Source organism: Dermacentor variabilis, chromosome 6, assembly GCF_050947875.1.
Source record: "Dermacentor variabilis isolate Ectoservices chromosome 6, ASM5094787v1, whole genome shotgun sequence".
Classification (NCBI taxonomy): Eukaryota; Metazoa; Arthropoda; class Arachnida; order Ixodida; family Ixodidae; genus Dermacentor; species Dermacentor variabilis.
In genome coordinates this window covers 67,365,659-67,388,509 of record NC_134573.1, presented here as the reverse complement: position 1 = coordinate 67,388,509, position 22,851 = coordinate 67,365,659, and the positions used below count along the sequence as shown (strand labels likewise).

The window sequence follows — 22,851 nt, the reverse complement described above, 5'->3', positions numbered from 1 at the left end:
TGACGTTATATCCTAGGGGAGTTACTTCGCAGTCAAGGATGTCGCTATGCAACCAGGTCTCAGTAACACCGATAACATGTGGGGAATGTGATGCCACCAAAGAGGAAAAGCTTGAATATTTGTTAGATAGGCTTCTTGCATTAAGATTTAATATACAGAGTTTATCGTACTTGTCATTGTTAAGTCAAGGATTGTTCCCCTGGGAGAGCGGTAAATGATGTTGAGTGGTGCGGTCAGGAGCTTTTACAAGAGAGTTGGAAACAACATCCCAATGGTAGAGCTGTTTATCAACAAACGCATGGTCGTACCCGAGGTGTACCACTGAACCATTGTTACGGAATTGTGCTGTAGCGTCCCATAGTTTTTTACGGATGGATCGTACGTTTGAAGAAAAATCTTCAGATAAGCGCCACTGAGACCCTTTTAGCTTATAGCCATTCTTTAGAGCACTAATCTTGTCCCGAAAATCTAGGAGCTTCATAATGATGGGCCGAGGTCTTCCACATCTAGGTCTACCAAGCCTATGCAATCGCTCAATTTGAGGAAAATCAAGCTTTAGAACGTCAGTAAAAAAGTTCTTAACTTGCGATTGCAGCGATTCATTAGTGTCATGCTCGGATTCTGTTAGACCATAAAGAATAAGGTTGTTGCGACGTGAGCGATTTTCTAAATCATCATTTTGGAGAGAAAGTGTGTTAATAGTGGATGACATTTTCTGAATTTGGCTCTGCAGGTTATCGTAGTGGGCTGTGCTAAACGTGGGTGCCTGCTGCTCAAGATCAACTATGCGTTTTTCAATTGCCTCAAATCGAGCGTCGATAGATTTTCGCATGTCGGCTATATCTTTTGTTATCTTATTTTGCCCTGCAAGAAGCTGAGCGAACATTTCGGATATCATAGAGCCAGAATCATCTGTTTGAGTGGCGGAGCGTTTTGTAGGGCCCGGGTTTGTTTCGATATCGCCACTCAGTAGGAGGCTGCTCATGCAGTAAACAAGATCAGCACATACAGAAATATATGCAGAAAGACATTCGTGTGGGCAAGGCATCAGCAATAAGAAGCGGTTGTCAGATCGAATACAATAAGCGTTCTTAAGGTAACATACCTGCATGAAGAAGAGACAACGTTTGAACATCTGGCCTGTATTGCTGCTGCCTTGCCCACTGAAGCGATGAAGCTGTGGTGTGGCTTTTATACTGAACGGAGCCGGCGTCGTGACTCGCATTAGTGCACCATCCAGGCTGACGTCACCGATGGCAGAGGTCAGTATCTTGTCGAATCCAGCGGTGAACGAACCATGACTATCTTCCAGGGCGGAGATAGGGCAGTCATCGCGCGCATGCGGGAACATCGGGGCGTGATGACATGCGAGCGGTGATGCATCCAGGAAGGCCTTCGTAGTATACTCCGGGAAAGCAGCCAAGCCGGTGAAAAGCTGCATGAAGAAGAGACAACGTTTGAACATCTGGCCTGTATTGCTGCTGCCTTGCCCACTGAAGCGATGAAGCTGTGGTGTGGTTTTTATACTGAACGGAGCCGGCGTCGTGACTCGCATTAGTGCACCATCCAGGCTGACGTCACCGATGGCAGAGGTCAGTATCTTGTCGAATCCAGCGGTGAACGAACCATGACTATCTTCCAGGGCGGAGATAGGGCAGTCATCGCGCGCATGCGGGAACATCGGGGCGTGATGACATGCGAGCGGTGATGCATCCAGGAAGGCCTTCGTAGTATACTCCGGGAAAGCAGCCAAGCCGGTGAAAAGCTGCATGAAGAAGAGACAACGTTTGAACATCTGGCCTGTATTGCTGCTGCCTTGCCCACTGAAGCGATGAAGCTGTGGTGTGGTTTTTATACTGAACGGAGCCGGCGTCGTGACTCGCATTAGTGCACCATCCAGGCTGACGTCACCGATGGCAGAGGTCAGTATCTTGTCGAATCCAGCGGTGAACGAACCATGACTATCTTCCAGGGCGGAGATAGGGCAGTCATCGCGCGCATGCGGGAACATCGGGGCGTGATGACATGCGAGCGGTGATGCATCCAGGAAGGCCTTCGTAGTATACTCCGGGAAAGCAGCCAAGCCGGTGAAAAGCTGCATGAAGAAGAGACAACGTTTGAACATCTGGCCTGTATTGCTGCTGCCTTGCCCACTGAAGCGATGAAGCTGTGGTGTGGTTTTTATACTGAACGGAGCCGGCGTCGTGACTCGCATTAGTGCACCATCCAGGCTGACGTCACCGATGGCAGAGGTCAGTATCTTGTCGAATCCAGCGGTGAACGAACCATGACTATCTTCCAGGGCGGAGATAGGGCAGTCATCGCGCGCATGCGGGAACATCGGGGCGTGATGACATGCGAGCGGTGATGCATCCAGGAAGGCCTTCGTAGTATACTCCGGGAAAGCAGCCAAGCCGGTGAAAAGCTGCATGAAGAAGAGACAACGTTTGAACATCTGGCCTGTATTGCTGCTGCCTTGCCCACTGAAGCGATGAAGCTGTGGTGTGGCTTTTATACTGAACGGAGCCGGCGTCGTGACTCGCATTAGTGCACCATCCAGGCTGACGTCACCGATGGCAGAGGTCAGTATCTTGTCGAATCCAGCGGTGAACGAACCATGACTATCTTCCAGGGCGGAGATAGGGCAGTCATCGCGCGCATGCGGGAACATCGGGGCGTGATGACATGCGAGCGGTGATGCATCCAGGAAGGCCTTCGTAGTATACTCCGGGAAAGCAGCCAAGCCGGTGAAAAGCTGCATGAAGAAGAGACAACGTTTGAACATCTGGCCTGTATTGCTGCTGCCTTGCCCACTTATAAAAACGAAATGATTATGAGGCCAGGTCATCTTTACCTGCGCATTTTCATATCACAGTTTTATGGCGGCGACTTTCTATACGTGTGAACCTGAAAGGCATTCGCACACTTATTTACGTAATAGAAAAATTAGTAGCCTTATGTAGGCTTAGCAACCAGCACACACATAATACATATGAAAAATGCCATAGCACTGTCAGCTTGAAGTTCAATTTTCAAAACAGTTATTTGTGCGGGCTAACTGGCGGCCTTCTCCTTTCAACACCCTGTGAATATCAGTTGCAATATGCAGGTTCTGCAACGGCCTGCATGCAATGTGTAGCTGTGCTGAAGTCTTATTTCTGAGGCCGCTTAGCAATCACCAGAAGAGAAGCTGCCTACCTATGCACAAAGACTAAAGAATACATTGATTCTAGAGTGGGTTATTCGCAACAATAGTGCACACGCGGTATTTACAGCAGAAGTGATCGTATTATTGCTATAGCCATTACATGGACACTGCAGGGACATATTTGCCGTCGCCGTGATGCTCCCTATAAAGCCCAAAAGGCGGCAACAACGTCGTCGCGCCTCGTATGCTTTATGTGCGAGTGAACGCGCGCGAGGGAAACGAGCGATCGCGCCTATATCGGGCGCACGGGGAGGAAATTAATGAATGAATAAAACTTTATGTGAAAGGGCACTTCGTCCTGAGAAAGCGGAGAGCAAACGCGCCTTCTTCCGTCGCGTGAAAGGCTGAGGGTGAATAGGAGAGGGGGCGTAACGTGGGGAGGCAGTGCGAGAGGGAGAAGGGCAACTTGGCCCCGCAAGCAACTCCGCACTTTGTACGGCCGCGCGCGCTCGCGGGTGCCGTATCTGGAAATGGATCAGCAGACGGCTCGTACCACTGTGTGCAGGTCTGTTTTTCAGTTTAGTGTTACCATGTGTCACACATGGAGAATGGGCAAAACATCGCGTTGTCATGATTAATCAACATGTAAAAGCGAAACCAAAGTTGAAAGTACAAAAGAAGCGAGGAAAAAGTTATCTCTTTCTAGGTGGAAAAGTGAAGCACACGTCGGTCGTCGCTCAGGTAGCTTCAACTCGTCAGAGAAATGTGCTACACCATAACAAATTTGGGCAGCAGGCATTCGAGTACCTTCCGCAAATACACATTGCAAGTTTTCTATTCCTGGAAAACATAAAGAACAATCGCTCAGCGCCAACACGGCCAAGACCGTGTCATCGCTTACGCTAGCCGCCTTCTTTCCACGGCCGAGCGAAATTACTCCATTACGGAGAGAATGTCTCGCGCTCGTATGGGTGGTCGCGAAATTTCGGCCGTACCTTTTCGGTCAGAGCTTCTGCGTCGTAACCGATCATCACGCCCTCTGCTGGCGCTCCTCTTTGAAGCTACTACTGCTGGACATCTGGGCATCACTCGTACATACGAACGCCTGCGGCGCTGCTTCTTCTGGCCCGGAATTTATCGCTATGTGCGCCGTTATGTCGATTCTTGCGACCTGTGTCAGCGCCGGAAGATGCCTGCTATGCCTCCCGCTGGTTTGCTGCAACCAATAGATCCCTTCTTCCGCGTGGGCCTAGACCTCCTGGGCCCCTTTCCAATTTCCATTAAAGAAAACAAATGAATTGCTGCAGCAACAGATTATGCCACGAGATATGCCATCGCACGAGCGCTACGAACCAGCTGCGCTACAGATGTCGCCGACTTCTTACTATACGACGTCATCCTGCACCACCGCGCCCCTCGCCAGTTGCTGACGGATCGCGGCCGCTACTTTCTATGGAAGGTCGTCGATGATCTGCTCCGCTCCTGTTCTACAGAACACCAGATTGCTACCGCGTACCACCCTTAAACGAACGGCCTCAGCGAGCGACTCAACCGAACGCTAACTGAAATGCTGGCCATGTACGTTTCCGACGATCACCGCGACTGGGGTGTCGCTTTACCGTACACCACTTTCGCATACAACTTGTCCCGTCATCACACTGCCGGATTTACACCATTTTACCTTCTATGGCCGCGACCCCACCTTGCCCTTTGACACGTCGCTACCTTCCGCAGTACAATCACCCAGCACTGGTTACGCTCGCAATGCTATTGACTTAGCCGCCCAGGCCCGAGAAGTCGCCCGTCATCGCCTCACAGTCTCGCAAGCTTCTCAAAAGCGACGCTACGACCTTCGGCACCGAGACTCCCATTTTTCACCTGGTTCCCTTGTCCTTCTCTGGACGCCTTCACGTCGCGTCGGCTTGTCGGAAAGACTACTTTCGCGTTATTCTGGTTCGTACAAGATCTTACGCCAACTGTCCGACGTGGCATACGAGATCGCCCCAGTCGGTCAGCCTTCAGTGCCTCCCAACGTCACTAGCGATGTTGTTCACGTCGACAGGCTTAAAGCCCTATGTCCCCCTATTAAGTGAGGCTCTATAACTTGCACCGGGACGGAGCTACTCCGCCGGGAGGGTGATGTTGCGGGGAAGAGAAGGAAGAAGTTGAATTGGACTAGTGGAAGACGAAGTCTGGCAGTTGCCTGAACGCCATATACATCTGTTGTAAATATACATTATTTGATACTCGTGGGCCTGCTTCGTTCCTATAACAATATTGAAGCGAAATTTTCACCTGCGTGTCAGTTAGCATCACTGGACTGATGAACAACTGTCAAGGGGTAGCTTAAGTTTTTTACAGCAGCGCAGAAAAAAGAAATGTGCCGCGCGAAACCAAAAGGATATTCACTAGAAAGAAACTGCGGAAGGTCGGTGTTTCTTACTCTAGCTCTTTTGATAAGGATGGCTCTAGCTTCCTTTATAGTGATTGCCGAAAAAGTGTGCCTCCCTCGCGTTAACTGGGAAATGGAAAACTTCGCTTTTCCTCCCGGTCCCGGAGTTGTCAAAGCACACAGCTAAGCAGCATGCCTAGTGCCCTTTCCTCGGTTTTTCCGACATTGCCAGAACATTCGTGGACACAGGAATAAAATATTGAACGATACAGCATACTAACAATTATGCACGTGTATTGAAAGCCGAATGAGCTGACTATCAGAATCATAGCCAAACTGATAACAGTGAAGGCGCCACCCGTTGGCAAAATAAATAAAGCGACTAAACACAAATGTAGGACTCCGAAAAGTAAATTAGCAAAAGCACATTTTATTGCTGCACATAATTGCACCCCTTTAGTACTGGGTAGGTTGAAAAGATAGAGTCAAATAAGCAAAATGTGATGATAAGTTTTTCTTTGAATATCAGGAAAATGGCGACGCTTTAATGCCAATACCGAAACTAGCCCAACTGTCCACTCGTTGATATTGATTTGTCGATGACTCAGCCACCTACCTTGCGCAGACGCAGTTAGTCGAAAAAGTGAGAGTAAGCGGAAGAGCAGCACAGCTGGGTGCAGCTTGTACAGCAACGTAGGATCCGGGTACTTAGGCAGCTACATCGGCACAAGATGAGCCAGCCAGGACGTTAGTGTGGCAAGACCATGGAAATGGCAGCACAATTCAGAAACGGTTGGTATAGCAGGTGAAGGCTTGGAATCAAGGCTGAAAACAAACGAAATATCGGCGAGAACGGACTGCGCGGCCGAAAGGAATGCTCTTTATCAATTGTCGGTCACGTTCGCTAATATTGTGTCCAGATTAAAGTGCAACTCCGGCGATTTTTGAGCATGTCAAGGTAATGGAATATTTAGGTTCCCGAGACCTCCCTGTAACACGTGTGACAGGAGAATTGTTACGCAAATTGGAAAATAATTTTAAATAGGCAAAACAGCGCGAAAACGAAACCGAACCAGACCAAGCAGCCGTGCTAACCTCTTCGCGTGACATCACGAGGGTCTACGCACAGGGAAAGGCGCGCAAGGCATGCCGGTCTGGCCCGCTGGCAGCAAATAGTAGACACGCTCGGCTGAATCGTCACCGCTCCGGACTTTCCGGTGACAATGTCAGCTGCACCAGCTTTTCGGATCTGTCAAATATCGACAGTTATGATCCTGACGAGTTCAATAGCCACGAATTGCCGTTCGCATTCGACCCCCCCCCCCCCCCCCCCCCCCCCCACGCACTAGATATCGTGCTGCTTGATATTTTGAATGTTTTACCCCTCCTGAGGGAAGCGCTTCGCCTTCTCACTGTAAGATGTGGAGCACGACTTTCTGCATTTGCATTCCACAAGAACGCCGCTGACAGTCCAAAGCACTGAACGGTGCATTTGTTTATATCGTCAGGTGCAGCGACCACTCCTCGTTCGCTTGAGATATAATGCGAGCCGCTCTTTGGTGACATCAATTAATGTCAGAACATGTCAAAATAGGCAGATTTTGTGCAAGTAAGCACCGTTGCATCACAATGGATCGCACTAATACGAGCGACCACACATCTTCGGAAACACCGTGCGGGAGACCGTAGTACGGGAGCACTTTTATGCTGCCTACTTGTCATTCTTCCTATTCCCTTCATGCACACAATATGTTCCGCAAAGTGGACGCAGGTGAGGACTTTGCGCGTATGATCGTTCATTTAGAGAACGCGTACCTTTCTCGCGTAAACGCCGATGCCAGTACAGAAACCGTTGGCAACTGAACGAGGCGGTTGCTTACGCTACTGTATCGAGAGGCCTCCGCTTGTTACCCGTTTGAGATACGATGCAAGCAGTGCCTTTCGGCAGCTAAATAATGAGTCTGCAGGATGATACGTAAAAATTTAGGGAAGTGCTGATGAGTGCGGCGGGCAGCTTTCCGTCGAAAACGGCAACGTACCGCTGTCGATACTGCTCCGTGCCGTCGCTTCTCGCTTTTTGTGTGTGCACTGTACGAAATGAGGAATGGTTTATTTCAAATCCGTATGGCCAAAACTGAACTACAAGAGCAGCTTTCCTCATCCTGCTGGTTTAATCAGCTTCAGGTTAGTCGCTCAGGTCCGCCAGCAGCAGACGCATGAACTACGCGACGGTGAAATATAGGCTTAACCTATAGGCTGCACGCGATCGGCATCGGCTCAAACTGTGTGTTCGGATGGCGAGGGATGAAGTTCGTGCGGACCGCGTCTATAGGGAACGCAACTTCTCGCGACAGCAGCTTCTCACGCCATGCACCACCTCGCGACCGTCGATTCCTCGACGCTCTCGTAACTGTCGTCTGCATAAACCCGGCATTCTCTGCATGGAACACTCCTGACAACATACACAATGTGGCTTGTAGCAATTAATTCATTTATAAAAATTCTGTGCAATTATCAAACATGCTTCTTTTTGAGGACATGACGGAAGTGTACAGAGGAATGTACCCAGGGAATTTCATCGACATCCGTTGACATCGAAAAATCGCCGGAGTTGGCTTTAAGGGTTGGTTAATATTTGCCCTGCCAATAATGTCAACAGATTGGGAGCTAGGAAAGAAATGTTTGTATAATTTATACGGCCTTGCTTTTTCGCTAAAGGTACAAATGTCATTGGATAGCACTGAAATATTGCCTCATGAAAAATGATATACCTGATACTATTTATTCTGATAATTCTGATCTTTATTATGAACAGCTCCGTGTCCGTTCGTTTCCATCGAGAGAGAAGTGACGTGAATTTTTGTATTTACTCTGCAGGGATCGTTTGAGGAACCAGCTGGACAAGAGCATAGACCCATGCGACAACTTCACAGCGTATGTCTGTGGGAGCTGGAAGCCCGAGAAACGCGTCGGAGCGCTCTCACAGTCGTCCTTCTCAGAGATGGTTATGTGGTGGCGCACAAATTTCGGGGACATCGTACGGAAGGGCTCCATCGAGCTGCCGGTGGGGAGGAAAGTGGTCGCAATGTTCGAGAGCTGCATGACGCAGATGCGCTCTGATGTACCAACCTTTCTGTTATTTATGAGCGTTCATGGATTGGCATTTCCGGGAGAAGCCAAGGAAAGGCCTCCCTTGGAAGTCCTATTTGATCTTGCGTTTAACTGGAACATAAATCTCTGGTTCAAACTGCAGCTCCTTCCGGGTACCAAGGATGATCCACGGCGCCGCATTTTAATTACTACCAACGAATTCATGACATACTGGTACGCCATGCTCGGTCAAGTTCCAGCGAACAAGTTTGCGGCCCTTTACAATGCGATGGTTCGCATTTTCGGTGGTGACGAGGCAAACTCGGTCACAGAGGAGAAAGTCAAGCAGGTCTATGAAATAATGTTATCCATAGTCAACAAGCTTGTGCGGGCCAGCGCGAGCATGGCACGTTTTCCCGCTGTGTTTGCAGTTCGCGATGTGTCTAACTACACTAAACTCGTCACTGCCGAGCACGTGCACGACGTAATAAAGAAGACACTACGGATCGAACCACCGTTCAGTATTGATGAACTGCTACTCTTTAATGACGTTGCGGTACTACATGCTATGCTCCGTATCATCAGCACTTACAACGACACCACGTTGCTCCGTCATCTATCATGGCTGTTCGTGTACGCATACGGAGCAGTTGCTCATCCCATTGCCATTCTGAACACCTTATTTGGAAGCGCAGAGTGGGCAAGGGAAGCGCAACCTCGCTACTGTGCTGTGCAAGTCGAGGACAGTTACAAGCTCCTGGCGGCTGCTTTGGCTTCCGTCGGAGGTTTCTCACCAGACGAACGCCGTACCATCGATGAACACCTTGAAGCAATAAAACAGGTGGGTTGTGCGTGAATGTGTGTGCTGTGCTATACGGCGACTTACTAGTTTGACCGATTTTAATTTATTGGACAGCGATCGCAGCGTGCAGCTATGCTGGTTGCGAGATTGAGAATGCAGGTTCCGGAATACTGGCTGCTGTCAATCTAACGCTCGCTTGATCGCGTACCTAATGTCACGTGGTACTGACGTATAAAGAACACAGTAGCAATATTGTGAAAGACGAAACTAACTTTTATTGGGCAAACCTGTGCTCACAAAAACAGGCTACAGAACGGCGACGGCAACGACGACAGTAGGCGTTCGTCCAAATATGATCAGAGGGTCAAGCGTGTCGGCTTTTATACATCAGTCGTCGAATGTTCCAGAGTAATCGCTCGGACCCGCATGTCTTCCACAAAGTTCTAGACCAATCGCGTCGCGCATACATGCACACAAGATTCGGTTACAGACAGCGAATCGATCCATCGATAACATTCCAGAAACTTCCGATACATGCAGGCGATAACATTTGCGGTAACATTGTTAGGCGGTGTAACGTGCTCGCCCGATAAAGATAAACAAGTACACGTGTCGATACGCCCCTCTTAATATGCATCAAACCCATGCTGCAAACAAACGAAAGTAACAAACAAGAACACCCGTAGCAAAGGAACAACAAAATAAGCAAGTTCGTCAGCGTGCATAAAGGGGCTTAAGACGCACTACGCGAACCACATCAGATTGCGCGTGGCACCACTGCGAATGCGAAATGCCGTCTTGCACGACCTTATAGTCCAGTTCGCCAATACGTCGGTTGTAGGGTCCGAATTGGCGTCGCAACAGTTTCTTACTGAACCCTCGTCGGCGCATCGGGCTCCAAACCCAAACCCGGTCGCCGGGCTGGTACTCGACGTACCGTCGTCGGAGGTTGTAGTGTCGGCTGTCGGTACGCTGCTGCTTCTTGAACTGTAAGCGGGGGAGCTGTCGGGCTTCGCCGCGCTGGAGATAGGTGGCGACGTCAAGATTCTCTTCGTCGGTGACGTGCGGCAGCATGGCGTCTAGAGTGGTCGTCGGGTTCATGCCGTAAACAAGCTTGAACGTGGTGATCTGTGTTGTTTCTTGCACCGCCGTGTTGTAAGTGAAGGCTACGTACGGCAGGACGGTATCCCAGGTCTTTTGTTCGGCGTCAACCTACATTGCTAGCATGTGGGCGAGGGTCATATTCAGGCTCTCCGCAAGACCATTCATCTGTGGGTGGTAGGCAGTTGTCCTCTTGTGCCTTGTCTGACTGTACTGAAGAATTGCTTGGGTGAGATCCGTTGTAACGGCCGTTTTTCTGTCGGTGATAGCAACTTCTGGGGCACCATCTCGCAGCAGGATGTTCTCGACGAAAAATTTCGTCACTCCGGCTGCGCTACCTTTCGGCAGGGCTTTCGTTTCAGCGAAGAGGATGAGGTAGTCCGTCACCACGACGATCCACCTATTTCGGGTTGTTGACGTCGTAAAGGGTCCCAACAAGTCCATCCCGATCTGCTGAAATGGCCGGCAAGGAGGATCGATCGGCTGTAGCAATCCCGCTGACTTTGTCGGTGGTGTCTTTCGGCGCTGACAGTCTTGGCATGTCTTGACATAACGGGCAACGTCGGCGATCAGGCGCGGCCAGTAAAACTTTTCCTGTATCCTCGATAGTGTGCGGGGGAATCCGAGGCGCCCAGGGGTCGGATCGTCATGCAGGGCGTCCAGTATTTATGGACGCAGCGCTGAGGGAACAAGAAGGCAGTTGGCGCGGACTAGTGAGGAGTTCTTTACTAGTAGGTTGTTTTAAAGCGAGAACGAAGACAATCCTCGCCTAAATGCCATAGGTAGAACGTCGGTGTGCGCTTCCAAATAATTGAGGCATTTTAGCCCCGGGTCTGCTCGTTGCTGTTCAGCGAAGTCTTCCGCGCTCATTATTCCAAGGAAGGCGTCGTCATCCTCGTGACCTACCGGCGGCGGGTCAATGGGGGAGCGTGATAGGCAATCGGCATCAGTGTTTTCGTCTGCACTTGAGGGTTACATTTGTGTATTATTGTAGTCAGGCTCCGCGGCGCTAGCCGCCCTGAAGGATCCTATAAGTTCGCTAGCCAAAACAACGCGTGATGGTAGCTGACGACTTTGAATGGCCTGCCATACAGGTAAGGGCAAAATTTTGCTGTAGCCCAAACGATGGCGAGGCATTCCTTTTCGGTCGTAGAATAATTGCCTTCCGCTTTTAACAACGACCGGCTTGCGTACGCTGTCACCCGTTCAAGTCCGTCTTTATTCTGGACTAGGACGGCATCAAGGCGTAGGCTACTGGTCTCAGTATGGGTTTCTGTATTGGCGTGCTCGTCGAAGTGCGCAAGCACCGGCGGTGACTGCATGCGTCTTTTGAGTTCTTCAAATGCGTCCGCCTATGGCATTTCCCTCTTGAACTCGACAACACATTTGATTATATGTGTGAACGACTCAGCGATGAAAAATCACAAAGCTCCTGATGTAGGCAGGCATGCCAAGGAATCTACGCGCTGCCTTCTTGTCGATGGGCTGCTGGAACTTGCGATGGCGGCTGTCTTCTGTGGTTCGGGGCGTACTCCAAATTTGCTGATGGTGTGGCCCAGGAACAGAAGCTCATTGTACGCGAAGCGGCACGTTTTCGGCTTCAGAGTGAGCCTTGATTACTTGAAGGCCTCTAGTACTGCCGCAAGGTGATCGTCGAAATTTCTGGCGAACACGATGACGTCATGCAAGTGAACAAGATAGGTCGACCATTCAACCCTGCTAACACCGTGTCTATGACGCGCTGGACGTTGCAGGCGCCGAGCACAGTCCGAATGTCATGACCTTCAACTCGTTGAGGCCGTCTGGCGTGATGGAGGCTGTCTTTTCGCGATCTCTCTCGTATTTGCCAGTATCCAGACTTGAGATCCATCGACGACAATTGTTCAGCGTTGCAGAGCCGATCCAATGCGTCGTCTATCCGTGAGAGGGGGTAAACGTCCTTTTTCGTGATCTCGTTCAGTCGACGATAATGGGCGCAGAAACGTATGGTTCCGCTCTTTTTCTTCACCAAGACTACAGGAGATACCCGCGGGCTTTTCGACGGCTGGATGAGATCGTCCGCAGCATTTCGTCGACTTGTTGCCTAATAACCTCACGTTCTGGCGTAGAAACTCAGTAAGGGCTCTGGTGGAGTGGTCGAGCGCACTCTTCAGTTATTAAGCGATGCTTTGCGACTGGTATTGGTCGAATCCTCGATGACTTCGAAGAGCAGCCTTTGTTTCGTCGAAGCAGACTCCTGAGCTGTTACTACTTAATCATCGGGAGACTTGGATTTATGCTGAAGTCCGGTACGGGAACTACGGTCGTTGGGTTAGATGAGGCAGAATCCGAAAGGACACACGCATTGCGTGCTTCCAAAATTCCCTCGATATATGCGATCGTCGTGCCCTTGTTGATGTGCTCGATCTCCTGGCTGAAGTTTGTCAGCAACACTTTCGTTTTTCCTCTTGCGATCCCTCTTGCGACACAAATTCCACGGTCGAGTAGTTGAGGTTGGTCCCCTTCGATGAAGCCTCCTACGTCTGCGGGTGTTTTGGTGCGGACGGAAATAATTATTCTGGAGCGCAGCGGGATGCTCACATGATCTATCAGCACACTCAAGGCGGGGTGACTACGAGAGCTCTCTGGTGGTATTGCTTGATCTTCCGACAGCATTTTAGATTTTGACTTCAGGTTGATGACTGCGCTGTGTTGGTTCAGGAAGTCCATGCCGAGAATGACATCTCATGGACACTGTTGGAGGATAACGAATGTGGCAGGGTAAGCCCTGTCATAAACGGAAATTCTTGCAGAGCAGATTCCAGTCAGCGTAATGAGGTTTCCTCCAGCGGTCTGAATTGCAAGGCCTTCCCCTGTAGTCTTAATTTTCTTCAATTGGGAGGCGATGTGTCCACTCATAACGGAATTATCGGCCCCTGTGTTCACTAAGGCGGTGATGAGTGGCCGTCTAGAAGCACGTCAATGTCTAGTGTTCTTTGTCTTACGTTACAGTTATCTCTGGCGTCGGATCAGGGCAGCGTCGCGTTGGCCTGTGGATGGGACGTGGCGTCATCAGGTCTTCTTTCGTCGGTGTATTCTTTGCTTCCGGACTTCGTCGAGTTGGTGGCGTCTCGTTGTTATCTCGTCGAGATAATCTCTTCGGCGTCTTCGTCGGCGGCAGAGGATCTTCGTCAGTTCCACGAACAGCAACCGCACTTCCATCGGTTGCTGCTTTTAGATTTCTGAATATGGGCTCGCAGAGCAGCCCCTGGCTAGGTCAGGGTATGGACGGCGCCGCGGCGATAGGTAGCGGCCTGGTCATGGCGAACTGGACGGTCGTAGAGAGCTCCACTGAGTAGCGGCGAGGTAGTCGGTGAGATCGCGAGGGCGTTCACCTTGCTGCGGGCGCGGAGCGTTGACGGCGAACCCTCGTAGTCCCATTTCGCGGCATGGGCATCGGTGGTAGACATGTCCCGATTCCCCGCAGTGATAGCAGAGCGGGCGGTGGTCGGGGGCGCGCCAAATGTCGGTCCTCATCGGTTGGCTGTGCTGGTCGACGGGCGGGCGGGCGGGCGTGCTGGCGGCACTGGACGACGCAATTGCGGCGCTAGAGGACCCTGGCGCGGAGGGGGACCTTGACTACGGGCGACGGCGGCATAGGTCGTCGCTTCCGGCACGGAAAGCGGCGATTCGGGCTGCATTCCGGTAAGGCCAGTGGCCGTCGAAATTCGCCCTTGACGATGTCAGTGACTGAGGACACATGAGGTTGCGACGAAGGAAACATCTTGCGCAGCTCTTCGTGCACAATGACCGTTATGGTCTCTTGGAGGTCACCGGAGCCCTGCGCTTGATGGCGCACTGCGGCATGAGCACTTGGCGGCTATATTGCCTAGAGCGCATTTATAGGGTTTTCTGAATCGTCCTTGCCTCTTTCAAGAATTCAGCTACGGTCTTCGGTGGGTTGCGGATCAGTCCGGCAAAAAGTGCTTGCTTTAAGCCTCGCATCAAGAAGCGCACTTTTCCCCTTCAGACATTTCGGGGTCCGCGTGCCGGAAAGGCGCGTCATGTGATCTGTGAAGATCCCTATGGTCTGGTTGGGTTGTACTCGGGCTTCTAACATAGCTTAGGCCCTTTCCTTGCGCACGACAGTTGTAAATGTCTGCAGGAAGCCGCTACAGAACAGGTCCCATGTTATAAGGGTCGACTCCCGGTTTTCACATCACATTCTGGCAGCGTCTTCAAAAGCGAAGTATACATGCCGCACCTTGTCATAGGAGTCCAAGTTGTTGAAAGTCGCGATTCCTTCATATTTCTCCAGTCAGGTTTCTGCGTCTTCAGACGATGATCCAAGGAAAGTCGGTGGCTTCCTGAGCTGGTTGCAAAACGATGGGGGACGCTGCGGCTGCCATTTGGGTTGTCTCGTCCACAATTTTCCGGGGGCGGCTGTTGTAGCTGGCGGCTTGCTCGGCTTGCTTGCTGGCGGCTTGCACTACGCTGGTGTTCTCTTTGCGGCCCGGGCTAGGATCACGGCTTGTCGGGGGCGTCCGGTACATGAACGAAAAGCACCTCCACGACATGCCACGTAGCACTGAAGTATAAAGAACACAGTAACAATACTGTGAAAGACGAAACTAACTTTTATTGGGCGAACCTGTGCCCAAAAAAAGCAGGCTACACTTAAAGAACGGCGACAGTGGTGAACACATTCGGCGATTGGCAAGATCTGATCAGTGGGTCAAGCGTGTCGGCTTTTATACATCAGTCGTCGAATGTTCTAGAGTAATCGCTGGGATCCGTGCGTCTTCCACAAAGCTCTACACTATTCGAGTCGCGCAAACATGCAATCAGATTACTCAAGGTTCGGGGACAGACAGTAGATGGAACAATCGATATTCTATGAACTTCCGATACATGCAGGCGCGTCCTGCGCTCTGCGGTAACATTTGTTAGGTGGTGAAACATGGTTGTCCGATAAAGATAAGTACAAGTGTCAATATCAGTGCAATGGCATGGCGGGGGTTACATAGGTGACCTGTAAATATAGTTGAAGGAAAAAAACCAGTCATAAAACACAGAGGACAAGGAGACACCACAACGATAGGTAAACCTCTCCTCTTGTGCTTTGTGTTATGTGACTAGTTTTTTCCTTCAACTGTGTACCAACTGGCCCGGATTTCGACTCTTCTGTAAATATAGTTATGTTGGAAACAAGGGCTCGCACATTATCTGAAATGATCAGAAAGGATTGTACAAGGACGCCAATGAAGACAAGTTATTAGCAAGGTATCGGGCTTCACGGCTGGACGGCGTGTTAGGTTTTAATGCAATTAGCATTCTCAAGGTATTGACGTACGTTGCGGAGAATCAATCAATCTATCTATCTATCTATCTATCTATCTATCTATCTATCTATCTATCTATCTATCTATCTATCTATCTATCTATCTATCTATCTATCTATCTATCTATCTATCTATCTATCTATCTATCTATCTATCTATCTCCATAAAACAGATCGAAACCCACCGTGGGAACAACTAGGGTTACTGGATATCTGGCACCGGGTATGTGCCACTTGGCCTGTGCCACTCGCAACTCTTTTTCTTTATTGTCTTTACTTACAAGGGCCCAGAACCACCCCTCTGTCTTGGTGAAATAACATTGTCCGCAGGTTGCATATACCGCTGTGAACAAAGAGCCAAGTTTCGCTATCGTACGCGGTTGCGTGGAGCTCGCAAGCGCATCGCGAAATCATCTTTCTCTCAAGCGCTCTCTTTTCAACAGAAGGCACTGTCTTCACTCTTTTCTAGACACATTATTTCGTCATCCCCTCAGACGGCGGCTATTGGCCGATAGCTGACATGAAGCTGCGGTCGGCTGGAGACGTTCATTCGAGGGATCGCCCGACCCTTCTGCACAGACGCGAGTACAAGCGGGCGCGAGGGGGCGAGGAGGCTTTTGCTCCTTGAATAAATGACTCTGCCTAGGCACTACGGAGAAGGTTTTTAGCGCGTGTTGTATGTGTTTGTCCGGCGTGCCGGCATTGCGGGGTCGAGTTTTTTTACGCTCGTACGCTGGCTGCCAACGGGGTAAAATAGACGAAGCAGCGGGCATTGACGCCCCATTTGGCGACCGCAGTGTCGCACAGACCATCTCGCACCTACGGCGCTCGTGCTATGTCATTCGTGTCGGATCATAGCTTTCTCGCGCCTTAAAGTGACGCACCTTAAACATAATATCAGAGATGTTTCCGTGGGAGTAGTACGGAGCGTAGTCGAGGCCAGGCCGCATATATTTAATATCTAAAAGTAAGAGAGCCTTAGCAACCGCGGTTGAACGCAAGTGGCTGAAAGGCCGCCGGTTACGCTCGACGCCCCTGCAACCTATAAGAATACGTCGCGCTACCCTAACGCCTCTTAGGCTAACCTTACTTAACCACACATTAACCTAACCAAACGTGGCCTACACGAAAAGAAGATAATCCTCACAGCGTATCGGCTGTGAGAATATGCCGCGCCACCCTAACGCATTTTACGCTAACCTAAGGTAAGCTAACCCTAACATACGCCTAAGCTAACGTGGGCGAGACGCAAAGCCAATAATCCTCACGGCGTGACATCAGGCAGTGGGGTTCAACTATTGTTCTAAGGCGCTGTGCGTTTATTTCACTCAAAGGGGACCCTCGACGATGCTTCTGAGAAGTCGCGGATAGCAGCATACGAAAAGCCTGCCAAGAGCGAAGATACTGCAAGAGGAGTGCATGCGGGGCCTCCACTGTGGCCCCTACTGCTCCCCCAGAAAAATCAGTGATGCTTTTTTTGACGGTAGAGCACCGTAACGGGCAAGAAAGATTCAAACCGGCATTACTGACTCAGCACCAGCGCCGCAGGCACGATAATGTGTGTCGGACGTGCTTTCAGACACAGCGATCACCAAATGAGGCGTCCGTGCCCAGTGCATCACCGCGCGGGCAACGAGCGTCGGAGCATGAACAAACTCGACCCCACTCCGCAATGCCGGCATGCCTATGGGACAAATGCATACAACACGAGCGCAGACATTTCTCCGACGTAATACCTTGACAAAGACAGCTATTCAAAGAGGAAAAGCCCCGGATTTCCTCTCTCGCACCCGCAAGTACTCGCGCCTGCGCACAAACGTCGGGCGATCCCTCAAATGAACGTTTCGTGCGGTCGGCTACATAGCGCAGATACCGCGGCCGCCGCGGGGGGCCGCCACGAGTCCACTGGCTAAGCGGATTGCGGCTCGCCGAGGACGACCGCATTTGGCTCGTTTGGCCTGTCGTAGGGGCACCAAAGGCGTAAGTCGTGGCCTCTACTTGAACATTCAATATTAAATTTGAACTGTGCACCATGGTGACAATTAGAAGGCGGAGCGTTGTGGGCACGCCTCACTGCGCCGTAGCGTTCGCAGTGCAAGGCACTGAAGAAGGAACAGGAGCATAGCGGCGGCCGTGTTAGAGTCAATAACGCCGCTGCTGTACGCAGTGAAGTACTTTTTTTGGCGGCAAAGTATTTCTGAAATAGCCTATTTTTACTTCAAATGTCTTTCTCCACTTCGATAAAAACTGGTTAGGGCCCCTTTGAATTTATCTGGTAAATGGTGGAGTTGAACGCGTCTCATAATATTCAGGCAATCTTCGAATACATTTTCCCACACGCTCAACGGGAAACCGGTGCGGCCGCATAAGATGGCGCAGCGTGTATAGAGGGAACGCGAAAGAGCAGCACGGCTGCATATAGGTGCATACACGACACATTTCGGCGGTTGCAACACGGTGTCGGTTCATATCGTCAAAGCTAATTGCAACAGTGTCGACCTTTATCACAATATGGGTAGTGCCATCTTTTATTGCGTTAGGAAGTATATGGACATTCCATGGGCATTTTTGCCGTCACCGTAATGCTCCACATGAAGTCCAACGGCGACAACACCGTCGCCGAACGCCGTATGTGCAAGTATATGTGTGAACCGGCGGCTGAATCTGGTGCGCGTCAGGGTAAAAGGCGGAGAGCAAACGCGCCGTTCTCGGTCGCGCGAAAGGCCGTGAGGGGATGGCAGAGAAGGAAGGGGGGAGTGGCGTTGGGCTTCGGCAGCAACTGCATATTTCACGACCGGGGGCGGCGTTTTTACAATTGCTAGTAGGTACAGCGGGGCGTGGCGCTTTTGACGGCGTTCGACGTTTCCTGCGCAGGCGCGAGTAAGAGCGGGCGCGAGAGAGAAAAGCTGGGGGCTTTTGCTCCTTGAATATATGACTCAGCCTAGGGACCACGGAGGAGGTTTCTTAGAGCGCGTTGCATTTGTTTGTGCCCTAGACATGCCGGCATTGCGGAGTGCGGTCGAGTTGGTTTATATGCTCCGCCGCTGGCTGCCTGCGCTGTGAGGCAGTGGGTGAGGACGCCGCTTTGTGATCGCTGTGTCTGAAGGCAAAATGTTCTGACTGGTGTTGTATTAGTCACGGGTCGCTTTTTTTAGTCGCGACGATAGATTGCATTTTTTACAAGCACTGCTCTAGAAGGGCACATGTAACCGGCAAACGGAGGCCTCAGGAGAGCACCTGAGGTTATATTAAAGCAGGCGGCGCAGGATTTCCGGGACACCCAAGCGGTAGCGGGGGGACCAAAGCTGGAAGCAGAGCGGCCCGTGGGTTGTAGCCGCAGAGGCCGAAGCCTGCCAGGGGGTGCTTGCATAAAAAATTGGCTGTCCGCGTTAGCGGACAGCCGATCTTATACTCCCCTGGCATGCGCAGGCAGGCCCCTGCGAGCCCCAACCCATGAACCAGTCCGGCTTGTAGCTTTGATGTCCCCGTTACCGTTTTGGTATCTCGGAGGCACCGCCAATAATTCGAAACAATGACACGTTGTTTTCATTAGTAAAAACAAGATCGAATAAATATAATTTCATCGAGCCGCCAACTTGCGATGCTAAGTTCCGCACTACCGCGCCCCGCGACTTCTGCCGGCACGCCTAGGGATATGCACATACAACGCGCGCCAAGAAACTCCTCCGTAGTACCTAGGCAGAGTCGTATTTTCAAGGAACAAAACTCGCCACATTTCCTCTCTCGCACCCGCTCTTACCTGCGCATGCGCGCAAACGTCCGTCGTTTCAGAAAGTGCCACACCCCGCTGTACCTACTAGCAATTGGAAATACGCGACCGGGCGGAAGGTGAGCTGACGAACGCGGCTCAATTTGGCGCCAGAAGCGGAGGAAAGTGGGGTGGCAACGCTAGAGAGAGTCAGTAGGGCTAAAGCCCCTTGATAATTTGAAAGTAGCGACACTCTCCTCCTCACGGCGCTTTCCTCCTCGATTCTCCTCGCCCGTCGGCTGCGCGCGGCGCACTTTTCCTCCTGGGCACCCGCGGACGGGCCGCAGCATTCTATGGAGGCGTGTTATTTTGGGCCAGTTGCGCGCCCCAGTGGGGTTGGAAATTTTGAGAAATGCTAATAACAGCATCCATAATGCTGGAGGCAACGTTTATGAGGAGGTTGGTTTTTCTTAAAGCCGTATGAACGGGGTATACCGATGTAAAGGGAGCTTTGAGGCGAGTTCGATACTCCAGACAATATTTCTGCCACACGATCAGATGCTTTACTTCGTGGGTCTGATGTAGTATTGCTTGTGACGCATTCCTTTGTGTGTGGCTTATTAATAATAATAATATTTGGGGTTTTACGTGCCAAAACCACTTTCTGATTATGAGGCACGCCGTAGTGGAGGACTCCGGAAATTTTGACCACCTGGGGTTCTTAACGTGCACCTAAATCTAAGCACACGGGTGTTTTCGCATTTCGTCCCCATCGAAATGCGGCCGCCGTGGCCGGGATTCGATCCCGCGACCTCGTGCTCAGCAGCCCAACACCATAGCCACTGAGCAACCACGGCGGGTGTGTGGCTTATTAAAGGGACACTAAAGGTTACCAGAAAGTCAAGTTAAAGTGATAAAGCAATGCTCTAGAACGTCTAAGGCGTCAATATAATCGCGAACACAGCTTTAGTAACCGAGAAATTGAGGCAAATGCACGACACGATTTGAGACCCTCCTGCGACATTCCGGTACTAGCCCGATGACGAAAGCACTCATCATAATTTATGTCACTAGTACTCAACTACTCGTATTAAAAAGATAATTTCATTAGATTATAAGACGAAAAAAATGATACTTGTCTACTTCTATTCGATTCTAAGAAAAAAATAACATTTTGACGTTACCCTAGAGTAGTATGGGTGATCGAAAGGTTTCGTTTTCGCTCGACTCTGCGCGCTCGACTTTGCGCCGCGCGCGCTTTGGAGTTTCAGTTGTTTTTTCATCGCATCGTGCTGCGGTGGTCCTGCTGGCACGCAAAACTTGCATTTGGAACAAGCAGCGAGAATGCCACGTCCATGTGATGTCGTGGGATGCGCAAACCGTCCGCGGAACTTGGCCAAGGGCAGTTGCAGCGGCGAATCCAACGTTACTTATCACTGTGTGCCAACGAGTGAACCTCTCCGTTCGAAGTGGTTAAGTGCCGTACCTCTGCCACAGCGCGCTGGCAAAGAGCCGAAAAATCACGTAGTGTGCTCGCTGCACTTTCGTCGAGAGTATTACGAGCTTAACGCCGACTTACTGAAGTCGCGTGAAGTGCCTTTCAAAGCAGGCCGTCGTCGTAGTAGTACGCAACGATGCCGGCAGCGCGAGCCCTCAACAGCAGGTCACGTTCATCAGTGCTTAAATCGCTGAACTCGAGCCCAGCATCGCGAGATAATGTGTCGTTGTCAGGGTCATCCATTGCGGCGTCGAAGTTTACGTCGTAAAATAAAGAACCAACCTATCGTCGTACGCTTTCCCTTACGCTTTCCTTTACGCTTTCCACCATAGTCCCGCTTTCGCTCTGCTGTCGGCTCTGTCTTGGCTCTGTTTCTGGCCGCGCGTTTGCGTTTTGTGCAGAAAAGCCCTAGCGCCGTCTGCGGTAGCCGTTTTACTCACCGACGGCCCAACGTCACTATGAGACCATGACGTCAATACTTCTCGATCGGAGGGCGGGTTACTTGAACTGTGCTAGAGGCACGCGGACGCTTCAGAACGCATTTTCTCTTGAAATAAGCCTCTTCTTCGCACGAAAGAAGCGTTTCGAAGTTTGTGGGATGGTATTTCAACAGGCCACATTGACTTAATATTAACCTTTAGTGTCCCTTTAGGCGAAAGCCTTAGACCTCTGTTTCAAGGTCCCGTTGTGAGCAACAGAAAATATCACGTGACCAAAGGAAGGCGGGAAGCAAACCAAAGCATGTGCAGCCGCGTAAAAGAGATAATGAATGATTAGCAAAGTAATGATTGATTAGTGATTGGAATAAGATGAATTTGGGTGTATTAAGGAGGATTAATGTGGATTAAAGTCGATGAAGGTGCATTAGGGTGAATGAAGGTGGGTTAAGGTGCATAAAGGAGGACTAGGTTGGATTGAGGTCGATGAAGGTGCATTAAGGTTAGTGAAGGTGCGTTAGGTGCATTAAGGACGATTAAAGTGTATTAGGGTGGATTAAAGTGCATGAAGAAGGATAAGGGAGGATTAAGAAGGATTAAGGTGCATTAAGGAGGATTATGGTGGGCTAGGGTGAATTAAGGTGAATGAAGGAGGATTAGGGTGGATTAAGGAGGATTAGGGTGGACTAATGTAGATGAATGTCGATTCGGGTGAATTAAGGTTAATTAAGGACGATTATAGTGGATTAGGGTGGATTAAAGTGAATGAGGAACTATTAGGGTTGATTAAAGAGGATTAAAGTGCATCAAGGAGGGTTAGAGTAGATTAAGGTTGATGAAGGTGAATTAGGGTGCATTAAGGAGGACTTTCGTGGATTATGGTGGATTAAAGTGAATGAAGGAGGATTACGGTCGATGAATGTGGATTCGGTAGATTAATGTGCATTAGGAGGATTATGGTACACTCATCGGTCTGAATACTCACTGAACCCTAATTCACCTTAGTCCACCCTAATCCACCTTAATTCCCCTTCAACCACCTTAATCCAGCTTAATACTCCCAATCCACCTTAATACAGCCTAATCAACCTACATCGCCCCTAATGCACCTTAGCCTACCCTATACGGTCTTAATCCTCCTTTAGCCACCCTAATCCATCATAATCCGCCTTAGATCTCCTTCATCCACCTTAATCCTTATTCAAGCACCTTAATTCAATTTAATCTTGCTTAATAGTCCCGATCTACGTGAAACCTAATCCTCTATCGAACCTAATCCAGCTCCATGGTCCCTAATGCACCTTGATCTAGCCTATTCAATCCTAATCTGTCTTATTCCTCCTGTATCAACCAT

General features: G+C 50.4%; 1 protein-coding gene across 1 annotated transcript in view; it reads left to right on the top strand.

Annotated features, from left to right (window-relative positions):
- The window catches only part of LOC142584198 (endothelin-converting enzyme 2-like), a 49,243-nt gene that overhangs the window by 5,525 nt on the left and 20,867 nt on the right, over nt 1-22,851 (top strand). The window contains exon 2 of the mRNA XM_075694358.1: nt 8,418-9,471. Within this exon, the coding sequence (XP_075550473.1) occupies nt 8,542-9,471 (930 nt within the window). The 5' untranslated portion in view covers nt 8,418-8,541. The remainder of the gene's footprint in view (nt 1-8,417; nt 9,472-22,851) is intronic.